Source organism: Argiope bruennichi, chromosome 3 (assembly GCF_947563725.1).
Source record: "Argiope bruennichi chromosome 3, qqArgBrue1.1, whole genome shotgun sequence".
NCBI lineage: Eukaryota > Metazoa > Arthropoda > Arachnida > Araneae > Araneidae > Argiope > Argiope bruennichi.
This window is the reverse complement of record NC_079153.1, coordinates 46572477-46588073: the sequence shown is the minus strand read 5'-3', so window position 1 is coordinate 46588073 and position 15597 is coordinate 46572477. Positions and strand designations below refer to the sequence as shown.

The following is a 15597-nucleotide window of genomic DNA, read 5'->3' as shown; positions in this document are numbered from 1 at the left end:
TTCTAAACAACATTTAACAAAACAAGAATGCATCAAATATAAGGAATCATTATCCGTTTAAAAAAATATTTATTCTAATACTTGATGGCCCTTCAAAACTTTACAAGAGAAGTTGTGCAATATGAAGTACATTACATTCTTAAAAAATACTGAACGATACATTTATTTCTCCAAATTTTGCAATGGTAAAAATATAGCTGTAATATATTTTATTATCCTGCCAGCATTTTTATTTTATGCTCCTTGCAAAAATTTGAAAATGTTTATAGCAATGAATTTTTATTCTTCTAAAATAATAATTGTAAATAAGAAAATAAAAATAGCAATAGAATTCAGACATTAAAGAAAAGACAGTACAATTCTAAATAAAATGTGTATCAAAAATATAAATTTATTGAATACAAAATGAGACAGTTTTATGGTGAATATACATGAATTCCTGATTTTAAATAATTTACTTGTCATTTTATATCTTAAAAAATGACCCCTTTTGTAACACTAAGAAATGATTCTGTGCATCTTCAAAAGCAAAAATTCAATAATTTTAGCATCATTGAAACGTTTGTGGGGTAGAAGTATTTGAAAGTACATTTATTGTTGTTAAAACTCCTAATCCATTTGTTATAATACTATTTTCATTACTTGTTGAATTCAGTAAAATTGTTTGATTATTCTCAACACAAGCATCTTTAGGATTTAAAACTACAGCAAAGTATTGTGGTTCTTCTTGAGTACTAGGCAATTCATTTTCAGTATTTCCTGCCTCAGGTGAAACTTCAGGCTGTGGAATCTGAAAGTAAAAAAGTAGTTCAAGAACATATAGATTTAATTAAATTATCATTAAAACATTTTTCATGAAGATTCTTAATGTATATTACCTCATCCATATGATTTATTTTTAGTGCATTCTTTTTCCAATTTTCTATGTTTCCTGGATTTGTGTGCAGTTTTACATGCTAAAAAAAAAAAAAAAAAAAAAAGATATTTTAGCTATCAAATTTAAAAGAAATATAACTGCATTTGCATAAAAAAATTTTTCATCTAATTAAATTTAAAAACTGAATTAACCAGTTGATTGAAATGATAAAAATGTAAAATTACATTTATATTGCAGACTTAATACAGTAGATTTTTTATACATTTTGTTTTTCGAAATAATATAAATTGAGTTTGTCAAATATTATTCAAAATAGCTGATGTAAAAAGATGAAACTCATTGAACAATCATCAAAAATATGAAATTAAAGATATTTCTTAAAATCACTTGTATAATTTTAAATTCAAGGCAAGTAGTTATAGGAAGAAAAAAAAGTGGACAGTGAGAGCTAAGGATAATCTTGAGAATTCTTTGAAAACTTTCTATTATTCCATTGTATTAAACAAAATATTGTTCCATCTATTTAATCTTTCATTAGATACTAATTTGAATGAGACTCGCATTACATTTAGAAGTCATACAATAGGGAATGTGTTTAAAAAAGAATAGAAATAGGTACAATACAACAGGGAAAATACAGAGAATCGGGAAGGTATTTAATGTTCTGAAACAATGAAATTAGTGTTACAAGAATAATGGGTTATATCAAAAATATTCAGTAGATTACTAATTGAATTATTATTAAAATTAAAGGGAAATAAGAGATTAAAGAAGTTATTGAATTTTATTACTATATGAAGAGCACATATAGCCATTAAAATAATTTAGGTGGACTTTGATTCTTGAGAATCTATTTAAATAAAATCATTCTTTTCTTTGTGTTTTCAAAAGGAAAGGGTGTGGGGGGATATATTTCTTACACTTTTTTGATGCAAAGTAAAAATTTATATACTCACTCTCATATGCTGTTTTTTTGTAAACATTTCTACTACATACAATTTTGGTAAAAAAAAAAAATCTTTATTCATATTATTGTTCTGCTCTATAACTTATAAATAAGAAAGAAAAAAATTAAGAATTTTAACTAAATAATTTTCATTAAAATGGCAACAATGTATCCTTATTCGCAATTCCTACATTGATTTATATTAATTTTGAAAACTGATGTAATGATACAAAAAAATGTTTATATCACATTTTAAGAGAATTTAAAGGAAAAAAAAAAATTCACATATGTAGAGATTTCAGAAGTAAATTGAACAATTTTCTAAATTTAATGAAGGGAAAGAAATTATCATAATCATATTTTTTGTCCACAAATAGAAATTTAACCTATTTAATAATTTATAAATAAGAATAAATAGCAAATTAAAAAACACATATTTACAAAGATTAGCATACAAAAAAGTTCATTGTAGTTTGTGTCTTAAATTTTATGTCAGACAATCTTTACACAGGAATTGTGATAAGAATAGTGATTGTTGCAGGACATTGTTCAGCAAATTTGCAGAGGAGAAAGCAACATGATACATCAGAATAGAAATATGAAGTTAATGAATATAAATAATAATGAAAAGCATGAATGCATCAATATCTGCCATTTCAGATTTCTCCTATAAGAACCTAAAATCCCCAGTATGAAAATTTCTAAAATCTCACTTTAAACCTATCAGTGGTAATTACAGCAATGGCACTCTTGTTCATTTTGAGTCAATTCCAAGGTCTGTTATTGTAAAGCTTTCAAAATGCTAGATATAAATCCTTAATATCATTACAATATTTCCTTACCTGTTCCACTCTGATTTGTATTTAAATTAAATCCTGGTTTAACATTGCCATCTTTTTCCTTTCTCACGTTGTCGCCCATGTTGCAATAATAATGCCTTGCGTTTCTCGAGACAATTTCCATTGGCAACAATTGCTCATCATGGGTCAATGGACCAAAATGTAAGATTTGTGTGCAACCTTTTTAGATGCCTTGTACATGGTTGTTTTTGTTGTGCTTATTGGTACAAAAGCCACAGTTACGAGGGTGAGATGAAAAGTTTCTGGTCTAATAAGGAAAAAAAAAAAATTTGTTTAATGATTGCTTTATTTTTTAATATAGTCCCCTTCCAAAGATATACATTTGCTCCAGGGGTGCAGCAATGCTTGGACCCACTCTCTTTAAGAGCTTTCTTCCAAGACCTCAAAGTAGGCATTCGTCACTGAGATGACTTCAGTGTCCAAACAGAATTTCAGGGGAAAAAAAATTTCCATGTTGGGGAAGAGGTTGTACTCCTAGGGGAACTTATCAGGAGAATAAGGTGCATGAGAAAGAATTTCAAACTTCAGTTCATGAAGTTTTGTCATCACAATGACAGCTTTGTGGACGGGAGGATTGCCCTGGTTAAACAGGACTTTCTTCTTGATCAAACCTGGTCTTTTTTCTTTGATTTTGGAATGCAATTTATCCAACAGATTAGCATAATATTCAGCATTGATGATCCTGCCTTTTTCTAGATAATTCAATAATAAAATTCCCTTAACGTCCTAAAAAACTGTTGCCATAATTTTTCCACTTCTTACTTTTTTAGTGCTGATTTGCCATTCGCTGTTCATTCTTTTGATTGCTGTTTGGTCTTTAGAGTATAGTGATGGATCCACGTCTCACCCACTGTAAGGAAAGGCAGCAAAAAATCAGTTGGGTTGGTACAGAATGGTACATCTCCGATATCGTCATGTGCTGCAGATTTTGATCCAAGATCGGCACAAGCAGCACCCATCTTGCTGACAACTTTCTTGTACCCAAAATATTGATTAAAATATGATATGTTCACTTTTTGGATATACCAACAGACTCAGCAACTTCTGTTAATTTCAATCGGCGATCATTCATAACCTTTTTTTGAACTTTTCTGACGATTTCTTCTGCAGTGACTGATTTTGGTCTTCCAAACCACTGCGTATCTAGAGTGCTTTTGTATGATCACATTTAAAGTATGAAACTCATGCTTTAACAATTATAAATGAAGGAGTAGATTCCTTTAATGTAGTATCTAGCTAAGTCTTAATATCCGTTGGAAATATGTCTTTTATAAAAAAATATTTTATCATAGCTCGCACTTGGCTACAAATAAAAGAAAATTTTAAAAGAGCACAGTATAAAATTAACCAAACACAAATCTTTGAAAATATGAAAGAAGCATTAAATAAAGATGGCAGTTTGAAGTGCTTTAGTCAAAGTTATTCCTGGAGGACCACCTCTAGGGGAGGTCGGAAATTTTTCATCCCACCCTCGTATCTGTGCTTTGACATATCCTGTATAAATGGTCATAAATAAATCTTATCAAGCAAAACAATATAATTTTAATATGTCTAAGTCTTGATATATTGATATTCCTAAATTTTGAGTCGATGCATTAAAATAACTTTCTAATAATTCAAAGATCTTTTTTGACAATGAAATCTGCCACTATTATTCCCTAGAAACAATTCATATATTAATATTAAAAAATTTACCTTATAACAAGCAGACATCTCTACAAATGTTTTACCACAGTGCTTGCAAGAATAAGGTTTGATTCCATAATGCCTATTTAAATGTTCATTTAAAGATTGTTGTCTAGTGAAAGTTTTCTTGCATACGTCACAGACATAAGGCTTCTCCCCAGTATGCTGTCGAACATGCCTTTCTAAGTCACCTGAAATAAAATGCATGTAGTATGAAATCCAGCACAGATAGTAATAATAATGAAATACATTTAGAATGAAAACCAATAAAAGGTGTACATTAAGGTGCAAAAAAAATCTTGCAATGACAGCATTTAGATTATTATTATTATTTACTTTTAAGAGGAAATGAGCTTGAAAATAGTATATGGATGACTAAAAAAATTAATCCTTTGCATAGTTATTCTTAACCTACCCTGAACTTGTTTTGGTTTACCAATTTCCATGTTGGTTAAGTCAGAAACATATAACAACACAAAGCGTTAAATTTATTAGATGAGGTCAAGCAGCATAAAACTGTTCATATTTTAGTCAGCAAAGTATGAACATTATTATTTTTTTTTTATTACTAGAAGAGTAGTTAAATAGTAAAGTATTTTTAATACAGAAGTTATCTCTCCAAATGAAAGTTTATATATGTCATATATTTGTCATTTTAAAAAAATTATTAATAATATAATACAACATTTAAACATTTGATACCAAATATCTGAATCAAATGAATTGAACATTATATTAAAAGCATGATGAACATTAATTTGAACTATTAATTTTTATTAAATTTTAAAATGAAATTGAAAGCTTTACATTCTTAATCCAAATAAATATGAATATGATAATGTATACATCTTCATTACATATGGCATACTTCTTAGAAATTAAAAGTAGAAGTGAATGAAAATTACTCTACACATAGGATTTTAATTGACTTCAAGTTTAAAAATGTCTCTAGGTTCACAGCTAAGTTTTTCTTTTTTCCCCCTCCAAGCAGGAATAATATTATCATAGATACTAACCTTTTGTAAGAAAAAATGCAGTACACGAATCACATCCATATTTCCTCACATTATCATGTCGTAATCTGTGGATACGCAGCTGGGATTTTTGCCTAAAAGCTTTACCACACAGCTCACACAAATGAATTTTAAGATCTAAGTGCATTGCCATATGAGTTTGAAGTATTCCCGTTTGAGCAAATCCTTTTCCACAAATTTTGCATCTAGAAATACATAACTTATATTACACATTAACATAATAATTATTATAAGGATAAATAATTGCAATAGACATGCCCTTTGTCATATTAAGAAATTGGTGTACTTCTTTATTTATTATTAATAATTTATATAGCAACCTTACATTATCCAGTTTCTCAAGCTATTTAAAACTCTTAAAAATATATATAAATATTTTGTAAATATAATTTAATAATTCAAATATTACAAAAATTCTTTGTTCTTTTCATAAAACTATTGACTATGTTATTTTTCATATGTACATATAAGTGAGTGATAAAACATGAGATTAACTTCTAAATAAAATTATTTTGAAGGCAAATCTTTTGAATCTAGGCATTATTTTACTAGCTTTCCCTATTATAAGTAAGAAAAAAAAAACATTAATAAGATTACTGAAATATTGAAGACAATTACAGAATTATAAATTAAATGTCTTCCATGCCATTCTAAATTTCATTTTTTATTATTCTGATTCTAGTGAAATTTAATTTATTTCTTCATTTTTTTAAAAAATCAAAGATAATTAAAAGTATTTTTTTAATCAAGCAAGCAACAGTTCAACAAATGCGTTTCAAAAACTAACCAATATTCAAAGTTATCATCAATATAATTTAAAACATTTCATCACAGAAAACAAGGAAATCTTACTGATAAGGCCTTTCCCCAGTGTGCCTTCTCATATGTACTGTTAAACTTTTCTTTTCAGTAAAACGACTATTACACTCTTCACATTTCCATGGTTTTATTCCAGAATGTGTTTTAACATGTCTCTTCAAATTCCCCTGCGTTGAAAACCTAGAACCACATTCATCGCAACAATAAGGTTTCTCACCAGTGTGTTTTCTCATATGCACTGAAATCAAAACAATAAATAATTTTAATTCATTATAATCAAATTCATATTTTTAAGAAGAACATCCATTCAAATCTTGCCTAACCACAGAAACTATTTAGAAGTATTTTTAACCAATAACTGATATAAAAAAAAATATACTTTCACTTATTCATTATAGTGCTTTCAATTTGCTGATAAAATACTGACATTAATTTAAAAATAGCTAATGAAGCCACTAATAAAAGCAAATATTAAATTACCAAAAAATATTATAAATTAGAAGTTTTTTGAAGTAAATATATAATTTAAATTGTTTGCATAAGATCTTCTGCAATTCATAAAACCAAACAGATTGATTAAGCAATGAAGCAAATATGTGAAAATAATGAAAAATAAATACACATTGATAAAGTTTTTTAAAATTATGATTTTTAAAAAAGCACTGCATGCCAAACTGTCCAAGAGTTTTAAGAAAGAGATAAATATCCAACAGTGGTAAAATTAATAGTTTGCTTAATAGACAAAATAGCTTTTTCTGGATATAAAAAATAATTGTAGGTAATTTTGAAAATTTCGGATTTTCTTACAAAAAGTGCAATGATGGGTACTAATTATTAATGGAAAGAAACAATATTATTGTCGAACATACGAAGTTTTTGGGAAAATTATACAAAATCATTCTTTATCCAGGCTAGTGATATATCTTGATGAAACTTGGGTAAATGCTAAACCTTCACCTAAATTTATTTGGCAAAGTTTAAAATAAAGGAAGACTTAAAAGTTCCATTGGGAAAAAGATCTAGATTGATCACTTGTAATGCCGAATCCACTAATCAAGGCTTTATTCTATACACACAACTTGTATTCAGTCCAAATGTATAGTTGATTATCACAAAGAGATGAACAGTGAAGTTTTTAAAAAATAGCTACATATATATATATATATATATATATATATATGTAGAGAAATATCTTCATAATGCCATCAAAACTAGACCAGAATTATTAGTATAGAGCTCATAGAAAAATAAAGACCATATGAGCTTGATCAGATAGAATATAAAATGGAAAATGAAGCGTCACAGACTCCCACTGTCACTGCCAATACAACACAATAGAACTTATCTGGGAGCTGGTGGAAAGTAAAATTGCAAATAAAAATAAAATTTTCAATATTAAAAATGTTAGGAAATAGCTCGGTGAAGAGCTGTAAAACATAACAATAGACAACAGAGAAGAATGTATAAAATTCCCAAAGAATTTACAAGAGGACTTCTCTAAATCTGGTAGTAGAAACGATGTGATCGAAAGATTTGTGATTAGACAGCAGTTTCAACAAAAATGAAGATGAAGTTTTTTAAGTTGAGAACTTTTAAATTATAATTTTTATATTTATAATGCTTTTATTTCTTTCAAAATGAAATAAGCAAAAACTTACCCTGATAATCATAACTGTGTCTGAATGTATATGTATTTATTTTTCAAAAATATGAATTTATTAAACAAGTGTGCTATTGAAATCTCTCTCTATATATATCTCTTTTTTGGATATCTTATTATTTTATTCTTAAACATTAAAATACAATGTTGTATATCAACATATAATTCTTTAAGAAAGTATTTAATGAAATATTAGAGTCATTAATATTTTACTCCAGCTTACCAGCTAGATTGCCTTTAGAAGAAAATGTTGCACCACAATCTGTGCAAATATTAGGCTTCTCATGATATAAACTATGATCTAAAAGTGAAAACAAAATCATAGATTACTGTAAAGTTTTGCTTATTTGTTAACAGCAATCGCTAATAATTAATAGCAGTCAATAACATACACACTTACTTGCAAGAGACTCTGAGTTTGGAAACTTTTTACTACATACTTGGCATGTGTACAGAAATACAGGTTTATTGTCTTTTAATGCTTTTTCATCACCATTATTTGTAGATGGCTTGGAATCTTCTTCAGTTTCTAAAAGTTTCTATAAAAATTATTTTTATAAGTATTCAATGTATAAAAAATTTAGAGTTTGAGTAAAATATACAATTTAGAAGTTAGCAGAAAATTTAAATATTCCAAAAAGAGATTGTCACAATATTTTGGCAACAAATTCTCATTACATATGCAATTCAGTAGTTAGAAAATCAAAACATCCCAAAACGAGATTGTCAAAATATTCTATCAAGCATAGCATTTCAAATGTATGTATAATTCTTTTTTTTTTTTTCCCCTTTAAAAGCAGGGGTTTATGTAATGGGCAACTATAAAAACCTTAAATAATCTAATCACACAAAATAAAATGTTATAATTACTTGAAAAGTAAAATATAATTTTAAAGAAGAGGCAAATATGAAAAGATTATTATCTTATTTTATTATTTTTTTAACATATCAAAACAAACATCTTTTTTTCAGTGTTTTCCAACTTCCAGTTATTATTTATTTTATTTTATGATATTATAATGATTCTTATCTACATTGTATCAAACAAAGCACAGCCATGTAGATTTGGGGGGAAAAGAGGTGGAGAGGACCAACATTTTAAATATTTGAAAGTAAGCTGGAAATGCATGGGAAGGAATGAAGGCCAATATTTGACTTCTGCAAGAACTATTTTATGGATTCTTTTTTTCTCCCTTTTTCTAACTTCAACAAGGCATGTACTGAGAAAAACAGAAGATGAACATTTTCATAATTATTTGTTGAACAGATTTTGGAATAGAGTAGCAAAAAAATGTTAAATGATTTTTTTTTAAAGCTCTGACAGTTTTATATGAAAAAGGTTAGAGTAAAAATCATAGATGAAGGTAAACATTAAAACAGAAATCAACAAACTAGCTTCAAAGTTTAAAACATTTATCAGATCTATAGAAAATATTTCAAATCAAAGTTACCATTTCATGAAGGTATTTCAGAAATAATAATATTAAAAGACAATTTATATGCTATATTTTGATACTAGATACATATTCACATGTCATTATTTTCAGTGTACATATTTAAGTATAAATTACAAATCTTAATAGACCTAATAAGAAAACTATATAATAATAAGAATTTCCCTATGCTATTACATTGATCATTTAAAACTATTAAAAAGGCAAATGTAGTTAATTTATATAATGAATTAAAGCTATTAAAAATGCAATTTGATTAAATTCTTTCATCTATTTAAAAATACAGTAAATAACTATATTTCCAGCATATTATCCATGTTGGGATATAATCTGCAGGTATAACTTTTAACCCTGACATAAAAAATAAAAAAAAATCAGCAGATAATTGTCTCTATAGTATAATATGCAGATTACACGGTAGATTATCCATGGCGGCAGATTATTAGTAATGATTTTCATATTTTTAACAGATAATCCATCGATTATATACAGGAAATTATGATGTATACTTATAGGAACGAAAATATTTGAGAACTATTACCATTTTTTTTTCAGTACATCTATGATTATGCCAGCTAATACAATAACACATACAAAATATTATGGATTTTAATTTTAAAAAAAACCTTTTATAGTATTTAATTTCTATCCCAATTAGAACTAACTCAAAATAATACATTTTAATACCCTGAAATAAATACAGAATTCTACTTCAAAGTTATCTTTTAACAAAAACACTTCTTATATAGAACTAAGTACTTAAATTGAAAATGTATTGTTTGATTCTTTTATCTTCAAGTTTTAATTAACAAATATTCATAATAAGATAAAATATTAAAAAAATATTTATAATGGAAGAAATTCAATATTTTAATTTTTATCCAAAAGTAAAGCAATTATGAAAGCATATATTTTTTAAAAAATATATAATACATTTCTGAGTGGACATCTATACACTTTGGCAGTAAAATACTGAATTATGATCAGATTCATTACTGACCAGTTCAATATTTGCAATATTTTTTTTTGAAAAAATTGTGCTTAAATTTGCGATTGCAATTACTAAACTTAACATAATAAAAGTATTAAAACATCTGTCATCAGATTACAAATATCATAAATCTTATTTAAATTCAAACGAATTATTTTTCAGTCATTTATGAATACAATAATTATCAAAATAAAGAAGTGTTGAAATTGCACAATATAAATAAATAAGATTGTTACCTTTATATTAGAAACACAGCGAACAATGCGTTCAGCATCTGGCTCATTTGAATAATCTAAATTAACTTGAGAATCAAAACCTTGTTCCATGTCAGATGTATTTACACCACAACTCTCATCTGACATATCCATAAGATCTTTGAAATCAACTTTCTTTTTTATTTCTTTTAATCTTGAACTGCTCCTACGACAGTCATTTTGACTTGAAGGTCCAGAAGAGTTATCACATAATGTACTTTTATTAAAATCATTATAAGTTTGTTCATTGCTTTTAGATAATTGCTCTGTATATGGAGCTGCTTTTTGGGAACTTTGTGAATGCATGGTTGAAACATTAGGTTTCACATCAGCATGAGACACTTCAGAAGCACATGGCATGTTTTGTACAAAGTTATCAGTATTGGAAGGAATATTTGCAATATCAAGTAATTGGTGATTAGCTTCATTTTCAGTCCTTGATGTATCAGTAACAGCACTGAGATGGTGAATATGAGGTAAACTAGTGATTTCATTTGTAGAATGATGTCCTTCCATATTAGAAGATATTGGTTCAGTAGCAGATAATTGTTTCAATTCAGTATTATTTAAATCAGCATTATGGAACTGTGTGCCTGATTCTAAAACAGATAAAAATCTTTATAATGAAGAAACAGAAAAAAGGGGTATGATCAATAAATACTTTAAGAAAAAGAAAAGTGCCATTAAAAGCAAAACTTACCACTATACACAGAGTAATTTGAAGTTATGCCCATAAAATCAGTTGAAGTGCTATTCTGTGGACTGATATAACTAGCTGAACCATTCATTTCCATATTTAACTAGAAAAAATTAATATTTATCCATTTATATTCATATAACCATAATAAATTCCTTTTACTAACAGTTAAAATCATAGGGAAAACCATCAATCCTACAATATTACACAAATATTTGGAGAAAAAAAAATACTTCAGCAAATATAATACACACAGAGAAATCAGCTTGGATTAATATGTATTGTTTCATTTTTTTGAATTAAAAAAAATTAAGAACTATACTATTTGTTATTATTTTCAGCATAATAATTATGAGTAATATGATATTTAACTTCTCCAAATAGAAAATTAGATTAGTATAGTAGAATTAGATTAGTATAGTATTAAAGTAGTATATATAAATATTTACAGAAAATATACAAGTGATTAAATCAGTTTAGTCCAAAACAATTAATATAAAATTTTCAACAAAAAACAATTGTTACAAAATATTCTGTACAGGCCTGTAATTTAAAATGTTCTTATTTTTTTTCAGTCATAAATATTGTTTGCTTTCAAGTTAAAAAGAATTGCCTTTATCCTCAAACAATTCTTTTTTTTTTTAAAGTACTATTATATATTGAAATTTAAAATAATTAATTTTTGAAAGCAAATCAAATAAAAAATAAAAAGCTTAATCTAGGTATAATGTTAGATAAATGAATGGAATTATATTCAATTAATATATATTTTATAATAAATAAAAAAGCTGAAGAGGAAATTTGTTCCCATTCTTACCTACAAGATTAGTTTCAGTTTTAAAAAATAAAAGAAAAAGTAATCATAATGTTTTTTTCTTTCGCCCACCCCAAGTCATACACTTACAAAATAAAGACAGAATAGATTCTCATGTAAGTTTATTTCATGCTGAGGCAACTCATGTGTAAAACTCTAAAACTGCAAAATTCTAACATTTTTAAATATATTATTCCAATTTGGCTTGTGAGTTGAATGGACTTTAACATGACACAAACAACTTTATTCACAGTTGTTATTAATAAATATCTTCAATTGATAAAAACAGAAATAATGCAGTTAAAATTAGCTCACTCACACAGCAGGAAAAAAATTCAAAATGCTTCCCTGTAAATCAATGCCAAGTTCTTTTGAAATTTTATCTCATTCAAAACACTGATGATTGCATGTCACCTTTACTCAATAAAAGCAAAATAGTTACCAACTGATTGGTAACTGTTGTGGGAACTTCTGTTTGATTGTATAATTTATGTTTAATTTCTGATATATGTAAATTTATGTAATTCATTAAAAATTATGCAAATTAATATAATTTCAATATTTTATTCTTAAGTGGTATATAAGAAGCTACTATCAAGCATCTGAATACTTATTATTCAAAGCTAGTGAACAAAGCCTTCTTCTTTCCTCAATCTGACTATCACAATTCTATATGATAATACGAAATGCCTCTGGTCTTACATATACAAATGAATAGCAATTTGGGTATTAAGGGTAGGAAAAATACCTGTTCCAATGGATTATTTAAACATAGCAGTCAAATAAACAAGCCTGAAACAGGCATTTGAATTAAAATTACTGAATACTCCCATAATTATAAATCATCTATAAAAGTTTATATGCAGAAAGATGTTTAATATGCCAAGAATAGAATAATATAATAATTTGTGACAAATTAAACAAAAGTTTACAAGTAATATATTGTAGCCATTTTCTCTTCATATTTGTTGTACTTCCATCCTTAATTTCTAAATGAAAACAATTTTATTTTAAGTACACTATGAATGAATCACATATCTCAATTAATGTACCCTTAAATGACATTTTGCGACACTTTTAAATTAAAATCCATAAAACATCTTAAGATACATACAAATGTATTTAAAAAATGGTCAATAAGAAAAAGAAAAGAAACATTTTTTTTTTTTATATATAAGGAAAAGCAAAAAAAACTGTTTTATTATAAGAAATTTAATCATCATTTCCTTTTATAAAAGTATAGTAATAAATTAATAGTTTTTCTTATATATATCTGATATATATTTTCTTCATAGTATATATATATATATATATTTGAAGAAAATGATGATTTATTTATTTCATTAAAAAGAATATTAATGATCACTCTTTTTACTGAAAGATTAATCCATATTATCATAATAAAAATAAAGACAATAAAGTTAATTTCTTATAATGTGTTTACATATAAAGGCATTTAAATGATATCCTAAAACAAAATTTAAATTCTTTTAAAAAGTATAAGACACACAAATATCAAAATAAATTATATTTTTAACTGATATACTTGGTTATAAAAAATGGTATTAAAATCAAGTTTGATTTTAGAATATAATTTTATTTTATAGCATGTCTTTTAGACCATAAATATAGTCATGAGAATATATTAAAGTTAAGTATTCTTTAATTGAGTCTTTCTATATAAATAAACAAATAAAATAAAATTCTGAAATATATTCAAAATATTATTAAGTTAATTGCAGGTAATATATAATGCTATCTTTAAAAAAATAGTGTAAATAAGAAATATCTTTACAATAAAATATGGTCATTCTACAGAAAAGGATTTTTTTCCTTCTTTTTCTTATTTTTAATATTCTACCTTATCAGGTGATGAATCTGTTTCATCCATCTTCAGAGCTACAGCACTTATGTCAGCAGCACTGTTATTTACAATATCTTGAAGCTTTTCAGAGACTATATTCCAAAACTGAACAGCTTTAAGTTTTGCTTCAGGATGCATTCTGGGAACTAGACTCACAGCTTCTTCAATCTAAATTTTTAAGTAAAATATATTTTCAGTTTCCTGAGTCAACAAAATAAATATCAAAATATGTCAATATGAATATTTACAAAATTTAATTTAAAAAAATCATGCTTAATTTTGAAAAATAAAATAAATCTATAACACTTAAGCTATTTGGCATTATAAAAAACACATAAAATAATAAAAAACACATAGTTTAAAATAAGTACAATTCAACTTACTGTCAAATTTAAATATTATAATACAATTTAATACATATTATTTAATTCAAAACTTAATTATCTCCTAAAATTTTCATATTACAAATTTTCTTGCATTTGTATGAAAAAGTCTACAACAAAATGAAAAAAAAAAAATTACTTCAAAAAATATTATAATCTAATACAACAAAGTTAATAAAAATAGACCATGCATCAAATTTTAATACAGATTTAATAACATAATAATTTGCCATAAAATGATTGAAATAATTTCATAAACTCATACACTACTACATATTTAATGCAATTAAATATGTCTAAATATTACTAAATGTATTGCATAAATTTTTTAATAGTAGATACATGATAAAATTTATAGTGATAAACAAAAAATTTAATTCTCAATAACAAAACAAAAAAATTATTTATAAGTCAGTTTTAAACTTATCAGTGCATATAAACAATCAATGCAAAAGGTATTCATGTAAAATGAGACAAAGAAATTTCAATGACAGTCATGTCCCAAAAATTATACTTACTTTGGATCTAAAAGTAAATAATAGAGTTGTACCTCTTGATACAGTCATTGCTGAGTTCTATGAGAATTACCAAAATATTTAAATACAGGAATATTCAGGAATTAAATAATTTCACACAGAATATTCAAAAATTTAATTTTTCCCATTAAAGTTCATTAAAATCTTTTTCCAGCCACACTGAGTAAACCATTTAAATATATAAAAATAAAACAATTGTACAAAATCACTTGCAAAAAGAAATGATAAGGAACTTAACAAAAATTTATAAACAGTAATTGAAGTAAGCAGTTATTAAAAGCATAAACATGAAAAATTGTATTAGATTCAACTTGTCTTATTGAGTACGCATGCCATGGACGACAGCGCATGCGCACTAGGTGAGTTTTTATTCATCGCATTTTTGTTGTTGTTATTTCAGTCTCTTCTTTCTGCTCAAAATTATTTATTAAAAAAAAATCTCGCCGTACGGTTAAATTTGGCAGAGGTATCCGGATTTTCATTTAAAAATTAGTATGATCATTTAAAAGAGAACTACGAAGTGGGCAATAAACTTAGATTGTTGTTTTTTTTCTGCTGTAAATAGAAAAGTATTGCCTTTTCTTGATGTTGCAAGAAAAGATTTTATGAACAACATCAGTTTAGTTTAGTTATATTAACGTCCCGTTTGAAGCAACATAGGGCTATTTTGGGACGGACCTCGTCATTTTGAACCGCGGACACCTGAGGACGACACCTGAGCT

The 15597-nt window shown here is 26.1% G+C and overlaps 1 protein-coding gene across 1 annotated transcript; it reads right to left on the bottom strand.

Annotated features, from left to right (window-relative positions):
• Nucleotides 1-382: 382 nt before the first annotated feature.
• LOC129963379 (zinc finger protein 479-like) lies at nt 383-15215 on the bottom strand. Its single transcript, XM_056077713.1, has 11 exons — nt 14858-15215; nt 13954-14124; nt 11282-11381; nt 10564-11180; nt 8283-8421; nt 8106-8183; nt 6256-6460; nt 5386-5588; nt 4379-4560; nt 879-956; nt 383-790 (listed from the first exon to the last, which is right to left on the bottom strand). Exons 1-11 carry the CDS (start codon nt 14903-14905, stop codon nt 551-553), a joined length of 2061 nt encoding a protein of 686 aa, XP_055933688.1. The 5' UTR covers nt 14906-15215; the 3' UTR covers nt 383-550.
• Nucleotides 15216-15597: the final 382 nt, after the last annotated feature.

Bases quoted from the DNA above. Each gene is read 5' to 3' on its own strand.
- LOC129963379 (XM_056077713.1), bottom strand. From the start codon at position 14,905: ATGACTGTATCAAGAGGTACAACTCTATTATTTACTTTTAGATCCAAA. The intron at 11,382-13,953 runs GTAGAATATTAA...AATTTTTTCTAG, and splicing joins CAGATTCATCACCTGATAAG to TTAAATATGGAAATGAATGG. The intron at 8,184-8,282 runs GTAAGTGTGTAT...TTTCACTTTTAG, and splicing joins AAACTCAGAGTCTCTTGCAA to ATCATAGTTTATATCATGAG.